Source organism: Mustela nivalis, assembly GCF_964662115.1.
Source record: "Mustela nivalis genome assembly, chromosome: 3".
Classification (NCBI taxonomy): Eukaryota; Metazoa; Chordata; class Mammalia; order Carnivora; family Mustelidae; genus Mustela; species Mustela nivalis.
Window position 1 is genome coordinate 90,677,129 of NC_139022.1, and position 19,090 is coordinate 90,696,218.

General features: G+C 34.1%; 1 protein-coding gene across 8 annotated transcripts in view; it reads right to left on the reverse strand.

Moving 5' to 3' along the window:
* Positions 1-19,090, reverse strand: part of IPO11 (importin 11) — a 217,511-nt gene that overhangs the window by 131,848 nt on the left and 66,573 nt on the right. For all 8 annotated transcript variants that reach the window (XM_082725882.1, XM_082725880.1, XM_082725881.1 and 5 more), the window contains 9 exons: positions 18,930-18,978; positions 17,169-17,239; positions 15,410-15,602; positions 14,615-14,767; positions 13,019-13,062; positions 11,320-11,410; positions 8,634-8,681; positions 7,726-7,831; positions 4,523-4,649 (listed from right to left, as the gene is read on the reverse strand). In XM_082725882.1, the coding sequence (XP_082582008.1) occupies positions 4,523-4,649; positions 7,726-7,831; positions 8,634-8,681; positions 11,320-11,410; positions 13,019-13,062; positions 14,615-14,767; positions 15,410-15,602; positions 17,169-17,239; positions 18,930-18,978 (882 nt within the window). The remainder of the gene's footprint in view (positions 1-4,522; positions 4,650-7,725; positions 7,832-8,633; positions 8,682-11,319; positions 11,411-13,018; positions 13,063-14,614; positions 14,768-15,409; positions 15,603-17,168; positions 17,240-18,929; positions 18,979-19,090) is intronic.

Below are 19,090 nucleotides of genomic sequence, written 5' to 3' on the forward strand. Positions count from 1 at the left end.
TATTTGATATATTTCTCCTGAAACACATGTCTAAAGTAAGTTTCTTGAAAGAATAAAAAGCATATTCAATTTATTTATCTCCTTTTAAGAAAAAAAAATTCTTAGTCTTATTTTCTGAAAAATTTTTTGAAAAATTGAGATATACTGACACCTAACATTGTTTCAAGTGTAGTTTCAGGTGTAAAGCTCATTTTCATATATTCTAAGTACCAGACATAAGGATATAAACCTAAAACTGACTAATGGAAGCTGACTAAAGTTTCCTTTCTTCCTGGTTTTAGAGTGGCCTAATAATTTGATATCTCAAACACAGATTTTTGTTGATGTTTCCTTTGGAAATTATACCTACTGACTATAATTGAATTCAGAATTCATTCTGTGAAGACACAGACTACCCCCAGAGTTTAAAATCTCTAGCAGTGTTTCTGAGAAACTCAAAGAATGGGAAAATGAAGAAACAAAATCAAAATGGTAAGAGAGAATGAGTGACCGAAATGGGAGACCCATAAAAGGCACAAGAATGGAAAGAATTTCAATGCACCCTTAAAATATGTCTGCCCAATCCCAGCTGTACCTCCCATTGTACACTCAGGGTTTGCTGCAGTTCTGTACATGCCACTAAAAGTCCATTCTTAAGGCCATTAACTTCCTTTCCATATTGGAAATTCATTATTTCTACACTGGTAGTTAGCCTGCCCATAAAAATGTCCACTTCTTTGCTTGAGATACAACCCCATCACGGCGTATTTCCAAACCATAAATCTTCTGGTTGTACCACAATTCACATTTCATAAAGCCTTTTACAAGGGTGAAAGAATATACCAACACTAATTTTTTAGTAACTTACTGTTAATGGTGTTAAAGGCTGCATAAATACCTGAAGTGAAATTTACCAAAAAATTTTGTAATTTCTGAAATTTAAAGACGAAACTGGCTCAAAAGCCTTAAAAATCAAAAAAGCCCAGTATATTAATCAAATATTCTGGTTAGTAATCATTTGGGTTAGTACAAAAAGAAGGTCTCCTAAATGTAGTCACTCCAGTTCATTACAGTGAATAGTACTACAGTAATACATACTATAGCATTGTTATCCTTATAAAAAAATAAATAAATAAAAATGGAACCACAGTTCTTATCACATTCAAAAATAAATTCTAGATAAAGAAATAAGGGTAAAGAAATGGATTAAACAATGAACAAAAAGAATAAAACAGAAATCTGATTGCAATAAAATTAAAAACCTTTCCTCAACAAAAACACAAAAGAATGAGAGTGGAAAGACAGATTCAACTGCATTTGGAGGGCCTTATTTTTTTAAATATTTGAAATATGTATGGAAAATTACTACAATGAGAATATGGACACCAGGAAGTGAGCATATATTGGTGCTTGTTACGTTAGTCACTTAATTTTTCCTTTCCTTTGATATAGTTCTTAACTCTTAAAAGATTACAAAGTTAAAAGTCTCCTCTTTTTAAGTATGAATCAAAAATAAGCTCAGAAGTAAAAATATTTTGAAGTAACAATTATCTTAAACCTTACCAAATTTTCCCGACATTTATTACAAAAAGTTTCCAAATATTGAAGCACTATAAATGCTTGTTCATTATGCCTACTTCAAGTTTTAGTTCATAAAATCTGGCTATCTCTAACAAGTCAAACTGTAAAACAATGAGGAAAAGTTAAATATTTCACCTAACGCAAAAAAAGTTACTCAATTTGCATTATATTCCCCCAGATGAAATGATATAATGTCAAACTGTCATGCAACTATCAGAGAGAGATGTACTCCACCTAGTGGCCGCTGGTATTCTAAGATTTATGGGGTCCTATACTATCTAGAGAAGTTGCTTTCTCAAGTTGCTGCACTTTATCTGCTCTGTCCTAGCCAGTCTTATAATAACATGGCCATAACATTTGGAAGCCACACAGACAACCACAGTTGCTCAAGATTAAATCTATCTCAACTCTTTAACAGCAACACTCAAGCAAGAGAATATAGATTCTGTAAGCCAGAGAGCATTCAGATACATGAGTATCTACCTACCTACCTACATACCTATCTATCTACCTACCTATCTATCCACACATGCACGTGTACATGTATGTATATATGTCTATATGTTTGTACCCTGCTGTCTGTCAATATGTATGAAGTATCTTCCCTCATTAGCCAGCATTTCTCACAAGCTGAAATTAAAGTAGTGTATCCTATATATACCAAGAGGCCAAAGTGTTCAACATTAACTTGGTACCTTACTAAAACACAGTCTTAAAGAAGTAAGAACAGAATAATGGTGGCAGGATAAAACAACTGTAGGAAAATGTAAAAATGAGAAGAATTCACTAGAAGATATACAGGAAAAGGGCAACAGCTTAATCTACAATACCATTTCCATATACCAAGTGTATCCCTTGGATATTACTGTATTATCATCTTGGATGGTCACAAGGCAAATGTACATTTTAAAGTTTCTGATCAATCCTGAAGTAAGAGGACTACTGGAATATTTAGTCCAGTGTTTTCCAAATCACCTGGCCATGAAACCCTTTTGCTCCACTAACACATGTTCATATATGATTAATGATTTACTTTTTTTTTTTTTTAAGATTTTTACTTATTTATTTGACAGAGAGTGATTACAAGTAGGCAAAGAGGCCGGGGGGTAAGGGGGTGAAGCAGGCTCCCTGCCAAGCAGAGAGCCCGACGCAGAGCTCAATCCCAGGACCCCGAGATTATGACCTGAGCCAAAGGCAGAGGCCCAACCCACTGAGCCACCCAGGTGCCCAATGATCTACTTTTAAAGTGTAGAACTAATAGATCATTTTTCTCTTTATTTCTCTCTAAATTGGTTCATTAAAAATGAGTACAAGATCCAAAAAATTTCTCTATTTCCCAAAGAAAATTAGCTGAAATTTAATCCTTCTGTAACACCTCCATAAAACATTTAATGTCTTCTGATACATCTGACAGAAGAGCAGATAATGTTTCCAAATGAGAAAATAAGAATTCAAATCTTATATTTTATTTTAAAGCTATTACAAATGTAAATTCAGTCCAGCAAATACTAATCTCAGAAACAGCTAGGTTTTATTAATAAACTTCTAAGAATTTACATGGTAAAATAAAACTGGATGGATTCCCTTGTAACTTCCCATGCTTAAAATACTGAATAATTATGACATGATATTTAGAGTAAATTCTCAATTATTTACACAAAGTAGATTATGCTGAAGTAAAAACATCCAAAGATTAGTTCTTTGCGTTTGGAATATATTGAACTTCTAAAACAGATTTACCCAATTGTGTTTTCCTTCAGTGAACATTAGAAGGAATTTATGTTACCGTGGTATACATGTGAAAACAAAAAAGCCTTTGCTAAAAAAACAGGGTTAAATTTTTTAAAAGGAGCATATCAAGAAATGATTAAACAAGATCTTAGCCTAACTTGGGGGAGGGGGGGACACCACGACACAATCACTTAATTTTACATAAAAATAATTTGAAACCCAGGAAAAGACAACTAAACCCAATCTTTTCAAGACTGCTAGTGTCAGATCTAAGCCCAAGACAAAGAAAATGTATAGTAAGTCATGAATCTATTCACTCAAGCATAAAACAAAGCACCAGTAGGGGAGGAAAAAGACCATTCTACACAATGTGGACCTTCTTAAAAGACAAATAAAAACAACTGTTTAAGTAACTGACCTAAGTATTAAAGCAGCAAACCTACTGCTTTTAAGGGAATAAAGCAACAAAGAAGCCATTATCAAGTTTTTAGTAACAAAAAAATCAAAAATAATATACCAACATTATAAATAAAAAGTCTGACAGGAAATAATTCCAAAGGTTTAAAAAAAAAAAAAAAACCATATATACACATCAAAAAACCCTCCAAAAATGAGGGACAAAGAAGAATCAACAACAATAAGGATAAAAGTGATTGTGGTGCAACCCCAAACGTGAGAATGACAAAATCTATCCTGAATTAAGAAAAAAGCAAGTAAGCCATAAAAGGATCTTAAAACACAGTCTTCCTTTATTCCTACTAAAAAATTATAAATTTTAGAATGGTACAGCTTAGGGGCGCCTGGGTGGCTCAGTGGGTTAAGCCTCTGCTTTCAGCTCAGGTCATGGTCTCAGGGTCCTGGGATCGAGCCCCGCATCGGGCTCTCTGCTCAGCAGGGAGCCTGCTTCCCCCTCCTTCTCTGCCTGCTGCTCTACTTGTGCTCTCTCTCTACCTCTCTTTCTCTCTCTCTCTCCCTGTCAAATAAATAAATAAAATCTTAAAAAAAAAAAAGAGTATTTAAAATGGTACAGCTTAGTTAATTTTTTTTTCATTGATTAATGATGGGAAGAGCACAGAATAATCAAAGGACTTCCTTCCCTCACACCAAGGAACAGCTACAACAGTGAAAGGCCACCAACATTCTAAAGATACAAAAACCATGTGTGAATTTGAAGTTTAACATAGGTTAAACTCATTTAAAAAAAAAATCTTAAAACATTTAAGGGACATACCACTAAGTCTTGATCTTGAAGCAAATTACAAATTGCCTCATATAACATGGGTCTTAAGTCAGACTTGAATTTCACAGAAATCCACTGACCGATGAGCCAAATCACCCTGCGTCGCAATGGCTTATACCTGGGTAAGGAAAAATCATGAAATTTAAATGGTAAGTATTTTACAAAGCCTATTTCATTTAGAGTATTTCATCATTTAAATTTTAAATATAGTAAAGAATCAATCTCTATTTTTATATAAAAGCATAAAAAAGCTACTTCTAAACATACCACAGTACAAATATTAACAAATTACTATAAATCTAATTATTTTATATTTAAGAACCATAACATAAATATGTACACAAAAAACAAGTCTATTTCTGTTCCTCAAGTAACCAAAAACAGTTAATCTATAAGGCCTAAGTAGCTAATGTCCCAAACCCCAAGGTTGAAGAGGCCCCCAAAGAGTAATAATAAAGGAATTCCTGTACTCAATTTTCCAAATCCAAATGTTTATCTTACAAAGATTATTTCCCAGAATACTGTGAGAGATTTCCACATTTACATACTCACATAAACCTACACTGATATTGGGTAAATTCTCTAATTTTTAAAGTACCCTATTATAGAATGTGACTCATATTATCAAAATAATGATTTTACATTTTAAAAGCTGTAAAACCTTTGCAGTAACATGTATACATATTTGTTTCTCTATGACCCGTCTTTGCTAAAGGCAATGAAGTTTCTTTAGGCAAGGAGGAAAAAACCCCACAAAGCTATAAAGGACTATGTATAAGAATTTCAACCCAAAGTCTCTTCTTGATACTCTGTAATTTTTAGTAGTGAGATGATAATTGTTTCAGGGTACAAATGGAATAAGCTAATGAATATTCCACATTTTTAGAAAATTACCAAACTATAAGATGATGAAGCAGATAGAAAGAACTGCTCATTAAAGATGAAACAATGTTTAAGTACTCCCTCCCCACCCTCAAAAAGTTTCTCACCTAAAAGAATTAAAGAATGCAAAGTTATATAATAGGATTTCAGAAAAGAAATAGAGAAGAGTGGGTAGGAAGAAATTAGATTTGAATAGCCTTTAAGATAAAGAGTATTTGGGGCAGAAAACTGAAAAACTGCCATTTCCAGGAACTGGGTCTGTTTAAACAAAGTCACAGAGGTGGAAGTAAATGAGACTTGTATAGACTGTAGTGGAGAACCCACAGAACCACCAATTCTGAACCAATCTCAGATCTCTGAGATTACCACATTCAACATTCCACTCCAGATAAAGAGAACGAAGCTCAGAAAGGTCAAATCTTAAGTTCACTTAGACGACAGTCACTTCTGGGCAGAGTTAAAATTAGGGGATAGTTTGTCCCTCCAAATGTGCTCCCTGGACGAACAGCATCATTTTCCTGGATGCATGATGGAATCATACAGTCTGACCCAGACCCTAAGACTTTACCTAAATCAGAACATGTATCTTAACCAGACCATCGAGAGATTCATATACACATTAAACTTTGAGAAATACTGGTCTAGATCAGCTCAGTCCAGAAGAAACATAATGCAAGACAAATACGCAATTTGAAATCTGTTAGTACCCACATTAAAATAAGTAAAAAGCAGGTGAAATTTTAACATTTTTATTCATCTCAATATATGCAAAATATCATTTCAACATGGAATCAATACATATTTTAAACTCTTCAGTTTTTCAATTTAAATTTTAATTAAAATTAAAGTCATTTCCTCAGTTGCATTAGGTACAATCCAAGCACTCAAGAGCCATACATAGCAGCAACTGTACTGGACAACACAGATGGAGAATAAATAGCCTCCAGGGTTTAAGGACAATCAAACCACATAGTGTGCTCCCACTAAAGGGCCATGTGGTTACCTAATGGAGGTTTTCTCTGCATCAAAGGTTCTCTCACTTCCTACGGGCAGAGTCACAGCCCAACTTACTCACCACAGACTTTACAGGACATAGCAAATTCACGGCCAACTCAAAATACTTGCTCTTTACGAGTCAAAAATATTTTGTTTCTTTTTTAAAAAATTTCAAGTTTTTATTTAAATTCTCAGTTAATATATAGAGTAATACGGGTTTTAGAAGGGTGAAAATCACTTTTAAATCCTCTCCAACTCTACAATTGCACACCTCTCAAAATTTATATAGAAGGCTTCTTTTCATTCATTAATGTAGTCAAAAAATGTTACCTGATCTATGACTACGTGCCAGGCATTCTGATAGGTGCATAACAGAAATAAATCAATAGAGATGCACAATTCAAAACAAGAACACAGTCTCTTGGAATTGTTAAAGTCTCTAACTCTAAACAAGAAAAAAATTACAAAAACTACAAAAGACCTTTATCCTTCCATTTCAGCCATTCGGAACCTAAAATCAGTCAAGTGCTTTTTAAAAGTATGTGAAACTTAAAAACTGGGGAAAGTTCTACATCAAACAACTCTGTACTACTGAATGGGGTAACCCAATACAAGCCTAAAGTGCATCCAAATGCTTTCTGCCATCGTGTCGCTCCAAACTATCTACCCTCTCCCAGACCTGCAGTAGGCTATGTGTGATCCCAAGGCATTTGGTCGGTCATCCTTCACAGCTATTATTTGTGTGAGACTACTTCTTACAATAGGTTTACCCCTACTTTCTACACAAATAAAGTTGGCTTTCTTGTATATACATTTCTTCTAGAATCTAGAGATCTCCATCTTTCTTTATCTTTGTATAAAATTTCCTCCTGCAAATTATCTTATCTAATACCAAATACTCCATACATGTTACAATTCACATTGGAAGTAAAAAAAAAAACAAACCAACTTTATTTTTCAAATCCAAGAGTCACAAGTCTTATTCTACACTACTGTGATCAGCTAAATCATACTATAACTTTTTAAAAGTTGTGTTTTTTTAAAGATTTTATTTATTTGACAGAAAGAGATCACAAGTAGACAGAAAGAGAGAGAGAGAGGAGGAAGCAGGCTCCCCACCGAGCAGAGAGCCGGATGCAGGGCTCAATCCCAGGACCTTGAGACCATGACCTGAGTCGAAGGCAGAAGCCCAACCCACTGAGCCACCCAGGTGCCCCAACTTTAAAAATTTTAAGCAATTTTAATGCCTTCCTATCTTCATCACAAAATTAGTAAGGTAAATTAAGTATATTATTAACACAAAGTTTTATACTTGCCTATTATGAATGACTTGTAATTCTGGAAGAAGTTGGTTTTTAAACCACTGATCAAAATCAACACTGTCAAACAGCTCATAAGCCGCTAATCCAACAGCATTATATACTACAAAGAAGATTTGAGAAAAAGAATTTAAAATTTCAGATGCTGGGCCCAAAGTTAAGTATCTTATATAAGAAACTAATCCATAGGGACTACTTTAAAACATGTAAAATGCTAATAAAGGGAAATTCACAATGTTAATCAGAGAAATTATTTAAATAGATATTTTAGAATCATTATATAAGTTACTTTACATTGTTTTTCCTAAATATTCCTTAGTGCTTTCAAACAGAAAACTACATTCATTCAAATACATTCAAGTCAAAATTTTAAAAATTATAAAATAACATCTACTTCTAAATGGACACAATACTTTATGACCTGGTCCCTACCTACCTCCCTCCAGCCTCATCTCTCACAATAACCCTTTACACTCTATGTTCCAAATAAACCAAAATACTCCCAGTTCAACACTTAACTGTGCTTGCTCCGCTTCCCTTCAAATTTGTGTACATACTGTTGCCTCTGCCGGGAACCCTCTTCTCACACAGCCCCTCCCCTTGTTAATTCCCACTGATCCTGGTATTCTCATACTATACTTCTCTAGAGGCCTTTCCCTAGGCACAACCAAACCACCTTGTAGTTTTCCAGTGCACTATCTAATTGCCACTTATTTTAACATTAATCAGCTGATAATATGTATAATCAATTGTCTGCTTACTTGGTTGTCTCCCCCGCCAGACAGTTCCTATATTTTAGGTACTCCTGTAACCCAATCTCCCAGCCTAACACTGCCATAAAGCAAACATACCAAATATTTATTACTGAAGAAATAATATTTCTAAATCAGTTTAGTTTAACATACCAGCATCTTTGATTAATAGTGCATTCATATCTTCCACATTAGTGGGTCCTGAAAACATAAGTAAGTAAAGGTAAATAAAACTAGTTTTAAAAAAATATTTTATTTCAACTCCATTTACTGGTTTATCACTTTGGTTTCATATAGTAAATTTCATGATATTAAATACACATATAGGTACGAAGGGAAAGCCTAGATTTTGTTATCATCACCATTAGAGAGCACGGATGCAAGATGTAAAGCCATATTACAATTTTTAAATAATTTTTAAAAATTTTTAATAAACATATAATGTATTATTAGCCCCAGGGTTACAGGTCTGTGAATCACCAGGTTTACATGATTCACAGCACTCACCATAGCACATATCTTCCCCAATGTCCATAACCCCACCACCCTCTCCCTACCCCCCTCCCCATGGCAACCCTCAGTTTGTTTTGTGAGATTAAGAGTCTCTTATGGTTTGTCTCTCTCCCGATCCCATCTTGTTTTGTTAAAGCCATATTACAATTTTAAAAATCATTATAACTTATTTGAAAATGTCATGTCAAGCAACAATCCAAAAAAATATATGCCACAAACTGCTAACTAGTGTATAATACCTTATATACCCTAATTTAAAAGAGAATTCTTAAAAGAAAAAATAAAAGGATGAATCCCACAAAAGAAAAACAAACCAACAAAAAAGGAACAGCACAGGTCATTCACACAAGAAACTCTGACATAATAAACAAACCAGGTCATGACAGTACATTAAAAGATGGCAACAAAAGAAAAAGTGCAGACAGGAAGGGAAAGCCATCACGTCAGGTGGGAACTTCTGACAAAAAGTTGGCAGTCTCCTACCACTATCCAGAGAGGAGAGTGTCATTAAGCCATGAAAAACACAGTTTGCTTAGAAAGTCTATTTCTTTAGAATAGAAAGATGTCTAGCAAGTTTATCAGAGCACTCTTCTGCTGTTAAACATGAATTCTTAAGCTCACTAGTCTAAGATTAAATACAACCCAAATAAACCAACTGCTCCATTACTGGAAAGAAAACTAAACTCTGAAACCACTGAAATCCTTACCACCACACAATTTATCAGAGTGTAACCTAAATAGCTTATCCACTTTCCTACAGGGGTTTAAAAAAATAACAGACACTTAGAAGAAAATGGAAATGATATTCTAAACTCAAAAGAAAAAGAAACCGAAGCAGTCCAAGTATTATCAACTGTAAGAATCAATAATCCTACGTGAAGAAATTAATAAATAACTGTATCTTAGAAATCAATCCATATGAAAATTCAAGTAACACTCAAATTACCTTCACAGATGAACAAAGTAAAACCTGAAAGTTTTTTCCCTTGGTTTATAATTAAGAACACTCTTTGGGTTTTTCAGAGAACCAAAGCCTGAAAAGTGAGCTGCCCACTCACTACCACAAACTAGATCAGGCATCTCCTTCCCTACAGAAGCTTCTCTTGCTATTATTTTCTTAGATCATCATCTGCTCAACCCTTGGTCACGTACAATGTAATTTCTGCCCCAACATTTCAAATACCGTCTCAGAAGATTCCACTGCCTTCTGCCTCTTTCACCACGGGACACTTCTAATAACATGCTCTTCTCTCCAGGATCCACTTCCATATTGTTCCTCACACCTCTGCAAGAGTCTCTGACCTGGCTTTTCTGCACGACCTTCATCTTTTCATAAGCCTGAAGGTGAAAATCTTGAGTTCCATCCTTGAACTTACTTTTCTTCTCCCAAGGCCCTTTACACACACACTCCAGAAGTAATACTCTATCTCCAACCACTACTAATAACAGCCACCCTGTCATTAAGACCACAGTTTAGGATCATGTCTGGTCACTTTCTCTCTCTCTCTTTTTTTTAAGATTTTATTTATTTATTTGAGAGAATCACAAGTAGACAGAGAGTCAGGCAGAAAGAGAGAAGGAAGCAGGCTCCCCACTGAGCAGGGAGCTCAATACGGGGCTTGATCCCAGGACCCTGAGATCATAACCTGAGCCGAAGGCAGAGGCTTAACCCACTGAGCCACCCAGGTGCCCCTCGGTCTCTCTCGCTCAGCACAGTCACAAAAAGTCAATCAACAAACAGTTACTGAAAATACCAGACATTGGGAATAATGTGTGAACAAAACAGATGTGATCACTACCCTCCTTCCTGCAATTTAGAATATAGCAGAAAAGTCAGAAATGATAAATCGCAGCTGATAATAATTACTTATGCACAAGCTGCAATCAGTGATCAAGTGCCAGAAATTTCATATCATCATTCTCTTACATCCATTACCTTCTTTCCATTCCCACTGCCACCATCCTGAGCATAGCATTGGTTGTTTTGCCTTTTTCTCCCACTACTTTCACAACATGCTCTAGGTAGACCATTTCCCCAGGCAACATACTTTACTGCCTACTATTTTGCTTATGCTGCTAGGATATTTACAAGAGCAAAATCCAACTATCCCCTTCAATGCCTATTTCAAGGCCACCTTTGTCAGTTTGCCAGTTGCCCATTCTTGTTCTCTATTCTGAAAGCCATCCCTTCAGAAAAGAATACATTCAGGTCTTCCTCAGATTCCCATTATATGGTGTAGGAAAAAATGCACTGCACATAGTAAGCAGGAACTCAAACTATTTTAACTGAACATGGATTAATAAAGTATCATAAAATATACTTCACCTTGAAGTGTCTGCATCATTTCTAGAAGTACAGGAGTAAGAGTCTGATTATATTCATGGAATATATCTATAAATAGTACTTCAGTGCAAGGCTGGAGAGGAAAGAAACCAATTTTCTATTGAAAACAATGTTATATCATACTGATCAATTCTATAATAAAGCAAAGAATATACTCATTCTTAAAATCCTAAAACTCCAAACATGTTTCCAATTCTTGATGTGTTTACATATAGTAGATTATAATTGTTACAGATACACTGGGGAAGAAAAGCAAATTATAATTTGATTCCTATTTCAATCATTTGCCATTAGGCATTCAAAAAGTAAAACTCCAGTGAAAAAATAACTTACATTTTTAGTTAGTAACTCTTTAAGTTAAAAAAAAAATCTAAAGCCACATTTATTGCAGATTCAGTACTATAAATGATTGTCCAGGAACTAATTCATTAAAAATTATATATTTTTCTTAGCAATGACAGAGTAAGTAACAACTCCAATTCGCGAATTCAATTCACCATGTAGAATAGTATTCCCTTTCTCTTTTTAAACATATACTGTATTATTTGTTTCAGGAGTACAGGTCTGTGATTCATCAGTCTTACACAATGCATAGCGCTCGCTCACCGTAGCACATACCCTCCCCAATGTCCATCATGCAGGCATCCCATCCCTCCCATTCCCCAAATACTATTTCTTTTAACAGAAACAAACAGTAACAGAAGTCAGTGTTAGCTATATAACAAAACTGATTCACTTTGGTTCTTAAAAGTAACAAACCATCACGTTTCATAATACAAAGGAAGTATGAATTTGGAAGGTGCTATGCTTTTTGTTTTAAAATCTTGCATACATACTGATTTATGTACAGATGAAACGACAGGTCACCTCAAATACTTGCTTCAAAATAATCCAAGTTGGGGGTGGGGGTACTCATATGAAGTACGATTAGCCATGAATTGGTAACTGATAAATGGGGCTTTGGAATACAAGGGCTCATGACATTATTCTATTTTTTACTAAGCTTGAAATTTTCCATAAAACAAAGTTTTAAAAAAATTAAAGCAGTTAACTTTTTTTAAATTAAAGCAATAATAATTTCTCTACTTAACTATCTCGCTTGTTTTCTACATAAGCTTATAAAACTAAAAATCATAAACATACATTCTTAGAAAAATAGTATAAATTATGTGAACACAACTTTTCACACACAAAAACAGTTCAAAGACTGTATTTGATTAATTCTCCTCAAATGTTGGCCACAACAAAAAATATAGACTTAGAAAGCATTCTAAAATTAAAAGCAATGGGCTGGTCTCTGGGTATCAGACTCAGTGGTACAAGAAATATGCATCAAAAAAAGCTTCAGAATTACTGAAATACTTGAGAGGAGAAAATCATTCTAGCCAAAAAGAAGTAGTTTTCATTTTCAAAAACATTTCCTATTTCTGCACTGATAATTACTTTCCCATCAATGTGACTGCAAAATGGAGAAAAATTCAGTGTGCAACCTCCTAAATAAACAATAAAAATCTAGGTTAAAGTTCATAATTTAATTAAGTACTTTCCTCTCAAACACAGATGCCCACAATTATAGTTTCCTATTCATCTGGTTTAACGCTTGGAATTCTTAAACTCTGGACTAAGAGTTATAGAAGCATTAAGCATTTCCCTATCAATTTTTTTTTCAATCAATACTTACCCTCAAACTATATTTCCAAGAATCTCCTCCTGTTTCTTCCACTGCTGCAATTAAAAATACAACAAATGATGCTCACCATGTAATAATGGTGTTTCCAAAGTCTCAGTTTGGAATACAAAGATTTTAAATACTGTCAGTTTATTTCTATGAATGGTTTTAAACTTAACACTGAAAGCAAATCCTTGGAAACACAAGGCCTTACATAGATTTCTTTACTATACAGTATAGATCACATCTGTATATGGTAGTCTCCTATCAAGTTGCTTACATAAGCATTCTCACTTTCATTAAAAATTCTCTATGGAGGAAAGATCAAAAGGCTCCTCACTTCCAGAGTATGTGATATCACCCAGTAAGCACTCGAATATAAATATAATCCCAAGATTATTTCATTCAATATAATAATGTCTTATAAGTTATAATTATTAACATTTCCAAAAATGTTCTATATTTAAAGTTAAATTTTAAAAAAGTAAAATACTTTAGGAACTTCAACAAGTCTAGGAACTCAGTGTTTCATGTTATACTGCTATACACATGGCATGAAGAAAGTGATTTGAAACATAAGGTTTTAGCTAAGAGAAAAAGCAAAAACAATATAGGATATATAGAGTATAATGCTGTATTTTCTTTCTTTTTTTAAGATTTTTATTTATTTATTTGACAGACAGAGATCACAAGTAGGCAGAGAGGCAGGCAGAGAGAGAGGAGGAAGCAGGCTCCCCGCTGAGCAGGGAGCCCGATTTGGGGCTCGATCCCAGGACCCTGGGATCATGACCTAAGCCGAAGGCAGAGAGGCTTTAACCCACTGAGCTACCCAAGTGCCCCCAAAATGCTGTATTTTCTAAATGAACTAAAATTATTTTTAAAGAACAAAAAGAGGGAGAAGAGGAGTCTTCCAAAACATCTGAGGCATTCTTAAAATCTTAGGAAATATATGAACAGAACTACACAAAGTCACGCAAAGGGATGAGGAGAGTCTAAAATCTAGCCTATGTCTGAGGACGGCTTAAGTAATTCACACACAGGCACTCTATTCACACACACAGGAAACTTTATTAGGCACACGATTTCTTGACTTTCTGTAGAAAGAACCTTGATACTTTTATTCTATTATTAACATTCCGATGGATAAAAAGGATCTCCTAGAAAAATATTTCAATCAACAAAAAATTCATCATAAAATTTAAATAGGTGATCTATTTAGTAATTCAGAAATTTCCCAAATTTCTTTTTGAAAAATAATGTCTACTAATAAAAAATAAGATGGAATGAATCACAAAGTACAAACTGACCTGATAACAGAGACAGTTTATTTTACATTTTTGTTTTAAACTGTATCATATGTTCATAGGAACATCTAAAAATTTTAAAAGGTTTTTTTCTGGAGAAAACTCCATATATTTGAAAAAATCATTCATCTTCTCCTTCTCAATTTGTTTTAACAGGTAACAAAGGACATGTTAACTTTTAAAAGCCAAGATTCTCAGATCAAAAATTACAATACAATGTTGTTATGCCCATCATTCAAATAGATGATATGTATTTAGGGAAGAAGGAGAAAAGCCAGTCAAAAACTGAAAAACTGATTCTTACTAAAGCCTTCGGGGTCTTCTTCCCACATTGTTAGTTCCTCTTCAGTTAGCAGAAAATAATGAGAGACTAATCTTCTACATATCTCTGTCAAAGTGGGATACGTGAAGAATGCCATCTTAATCTTATGAGCTTCTAGAGTTTCAGGGCTGCTATCTAGAAAAATAAAATTTCCAAGTGAATCATACAAAGATTCTAACAAAGTTGGATTATGTAACTTAAATAAATTTAAAAATACACTCTTGAGGGAGAATATAAAGTGGTGTATAAATTTTCATTTTTCTTAAGGGCAAATTTCGAAGACAGTTCTTTATTCACAGCACACACATCAGTCTTGCAGCTGTCCTCCCACTACAGCCTGTACATCCCCTGCTATATTATCACACCATATTGGAGTGACTTAGATACATATGTCCTTCTCTCTCCTATAAGAATTCCTCATTCATCTTGGTATACATGCACATGTATGAATTCTAATGTCTAAAAGTAACCTCACTGAAGTTAAAGAAAAATTTTAATTGTACAAATAAATACAGCTTACAACATGTACTGCAGTGGTTATTGAAGTCCCAAAGCTTCAACTGATCTTCTACTATGCTACGAAAGATAGAATACTAATGCTTCCTATGGCTTTTAAAGCTGGCACTCACATATTAAACTCTCTAATCCTTATATCTAGTTCATGTCCAAGCAACATTTTCCTTTTCACACTTAAATAAATGAATTTCAAATATATAAAAATAGCAATTACTTCACATTTGAAATAATGAGGGGAAAAAGCTGCCAGTAAGGCATTACCTTCAAAATTTTTAGATGGCTTATAAGCATAATTTTTAACAATCATCTTAATAAGATTCATGCATTGAACAATGAATCGTTCGAACGTAACGCCTTCACCAACTTCCGTAAATACATAGCTTACAGAAAATTCCAATGATCTCTGAATTAGAGGAGTAAATGAAAACGGATGCTGATCCAAGAAGTCCAAAAGCTATAAAGAAAAAAATTAAAATTTATTTTCTTCAAGTTCATTTGGGAATATAATGATCCATAAGTACATCTTATAACTTTGCTAATATACATGTGGCAAGATTTGAACCTTGGTGGACAATCTACGTACATCCAGCTTTGCATGGAATACATGTGCACCTTATTTCTTGGGATACACCCTATAATGTGGATTATGTCAGATGGTATCTCATGTCAAGAAATTTCTATCATTTCTAGTCCAGGGTCCAAAATTGATCCACTTCATACTTAATTCAGTAACAACGAGAGAATATGAAACAAAAAGTGTAAAGTATGCAAAAGACAAAAAGTGTAAAGTATACAAAAGTAATAAAGGCAAAAAGTGAAACTACATTTCAATTATCAAACAATTGATGAGGGAGGTTTCTTCTTTACAAAAGAATAACTTAACATTATCAGATTTGCTTTTAAAAAACCAGCAAAGAGGAGAGGAAGTGTACAGATAAAACAGAGTCAACCCTCAACATATGTTGTTAATTCCTGAATCTAAGTGATGACTTCAAGGGGACTCAAAGTTATTAAATTCTATCTGGAGGTATGTTTGAAATATTCCAATTTTTAAAGCTTTAATAAAGTTAGACATTTTAAATATGAATTTCATAAATGAAATTATTTATAAACACTGCACAGATCCACTGACTAACCACATCATGTCATTTTACTTTGCTTTGTGTTTTTTTGGGTTTTAACTTAAAATACCCGAGTCAATTTCTTGCTGGATCTTGGAAGATTAGACAGGCTTTTGCTGTTGAGGCTATTTAAAACCTAACTGTGGGAAATAAAGAGAACTAAAACTAAAGGTACTGATACTTAACCAAAGACATTAAGAACGGCTCATTTCTACTCCTTTTCTCCACTGACAGGAGAACAAACAACCTTACTCCTATTAATCAAACTTCAGGAAAAAAGAGAAAAATAGGCTACAAGTTTAGATACTGCTACCTGTCTTCAACCACGGGTTTTACTGCAAGGCAGTCCTCAAACCAGGTCTTCCCAACTCTATGTACTTCTCCCAACCATCCCCAGGCCAAAATTTCATAAAAATCAGTTTTTATAAAACTTAGTTTTATCAGAAATTTATATACATTGCCTAGCACAGTGCACCCATTTAATTCTATTCAAAAGATGTTTGATATTGATGATGATAATGTCATTCTAAATATATTGACTTCTTGATATTACACTGCCTGTTATACATGACCCAGTTCCTGCTCAGCTGCAACTGGTACCTTCTTTATATCTGCTTTTTATCCTGTAGGCTTGAGAATAAGAAATTTCAAAGGAATGAACCTCTCTAATATTTATTAGGATTTTTTTTTTACAACAAAGTGACTTATAACTGATATATGGCATATAGATTTAATTATAACATGCATGCTAAATACTTTAATACAGTTTAACTTTGCTAGAAACAGAAAGTAAGTTACCTTACACTAAAGAACGTATGTTCACACCATTTTCCTTCATAAATCGGAGTACATGTATTTTATTTAAGGAAACATAAACTTAAGATAAAAAGAAAACTTACCACTTTAGTAAAAAGAATGATGGTCTTTTCCAATCTATCTCTACATATGTTATCTGTACCTATATTTCTACCTGTTAAAAACACAATTCAAGTATTAGTACAAGTTTATAATACTCCATAAATTCACAATCAAAACAATGACAAAACTTTTCACAAAAATACTGTCAGATACATTTTTGCATGTTTTGCATTATAAACAAATTACTGTGCTTTCCCAACTCTAAAAAATTAATCATAAGGTTTTTGAAAAAGAATTACACTTAGCAGACACAGTAATCCCTGGTACCACGTTTCATAAAATCAATCCTAAAATATAAACTAAGCCCATGTTAAAGTAAAAGGGGAGTAGCAATTTTATCTATGAATTACCAATCACATTTTCAAAATTGAAATTAGTCATAGTTGAAATTTAGAAGCAAAATTAGTAAAAACAAAGTACTCAAAAGAGTAACATGCTCATTATTTTTCCTGTATTTTCTGACCATTTTCTTCAGATAATTTCCCTGACATACTTAATTGTGTACATTCAGAACAGTGTCCACCAGCCCATCAACTACTCTCTATTATCATACTCTTCCTATTGATCTCATCATTTACACCGTTCTCCTCTCCAGGGAGGGCTCCTATTCTTCCCTGTGCTTCCCCACAGGGTGACCAGAGAAAATGACAACTGTCATAAAAATAAACTACTTTACATAAGTTGTCTTATTCTCATTCATCTTTGCATGTACAGTACCCAGAATAGTGCCTGGCTTAAGGTTCAACAATGTTTTTACTAAGCTGAAAACGACTGACATAAAACAATCAACAACTCTCTAAAAGTTTGTACACTAAAATATCTCCTCACACTATTAAGTCCCCAAGTACACATACATGTAAACACACACTGAGGAGGTACACATGTGTATGTGCTCACGCAAGCACATGTATGTGTACTCTGTGTTTACAGGTGTGTGCACAGTCAGCAAAGGTGCTTACAATCACAGAAAAAAGGATAATAAACAGACCACGAGTATAACATAACACAAATATAAATGATAATTCTCTCGTGTGGATGACAAAACGTCCTCAAGATAAGCCACGAAAATTAATCTACAAGAAATTTATAAAATTAAAGTACCATTGAAGGTAATTTATGCCATACCCACATGTAAAATGAACTACATGCGTGTGCACACACACACATACACACACAAACACACAGTATATACAAAGTCTTGGGAGCATGTGGCCCAGGAGCTACACTTAATGAGTATTAAATACATGACCACTGTGGATGTACCATGGAAAAGAGGAGTAACAGTAAAAGTATCTACAAAGAAACAGGACACAAAATAGACTGTTTTTATTTTTTTTTTTAATTTTTTTTTTTTTTTTTTTTTTTTTTTTTTGACAGAGAGAGAGATCACAAGTAGGCAGAGAAGCAAGCAGAGACAGAGAGGGGGGAAGCAGGCTCCCTGCTGAGCAGAGAGCCCGATGCGGGGCTCGATCCCAGAACCCTGAGATCATGACCCGAGCCGAAGGCAGACGCTTAATCCACTGAGCCACCCAGGCGCCCCAATAGACTGTTTTAAAAAAAAAAAAAAAAACTTCTGTAATATTCAGGACAAGACGGTGTATGAAGACTAAGCTGAGCTCCCAATTCAACCTCAGAGGATTAATGATCAAGATGGAAGAGTTTAGCCTCTTCAGATATGAAAGCAGAGCAAAATTATGAATAAGGATTCTACAAATAAAATCTATTGTCAAAGGAGTACTTACTGCATTCCAGAAATTGCTTCAGGCGGTCAAATATTCCATGTAAAAAACCCTAGGAAAAAAAATTTTTAAGGTCTCAATTTATTGTTGTAAACATCTCCCTTACACTTTTTCAAAAATACTAAAATGTATCTATCGCATCATTTTAAAAAGTTAAAATGAGA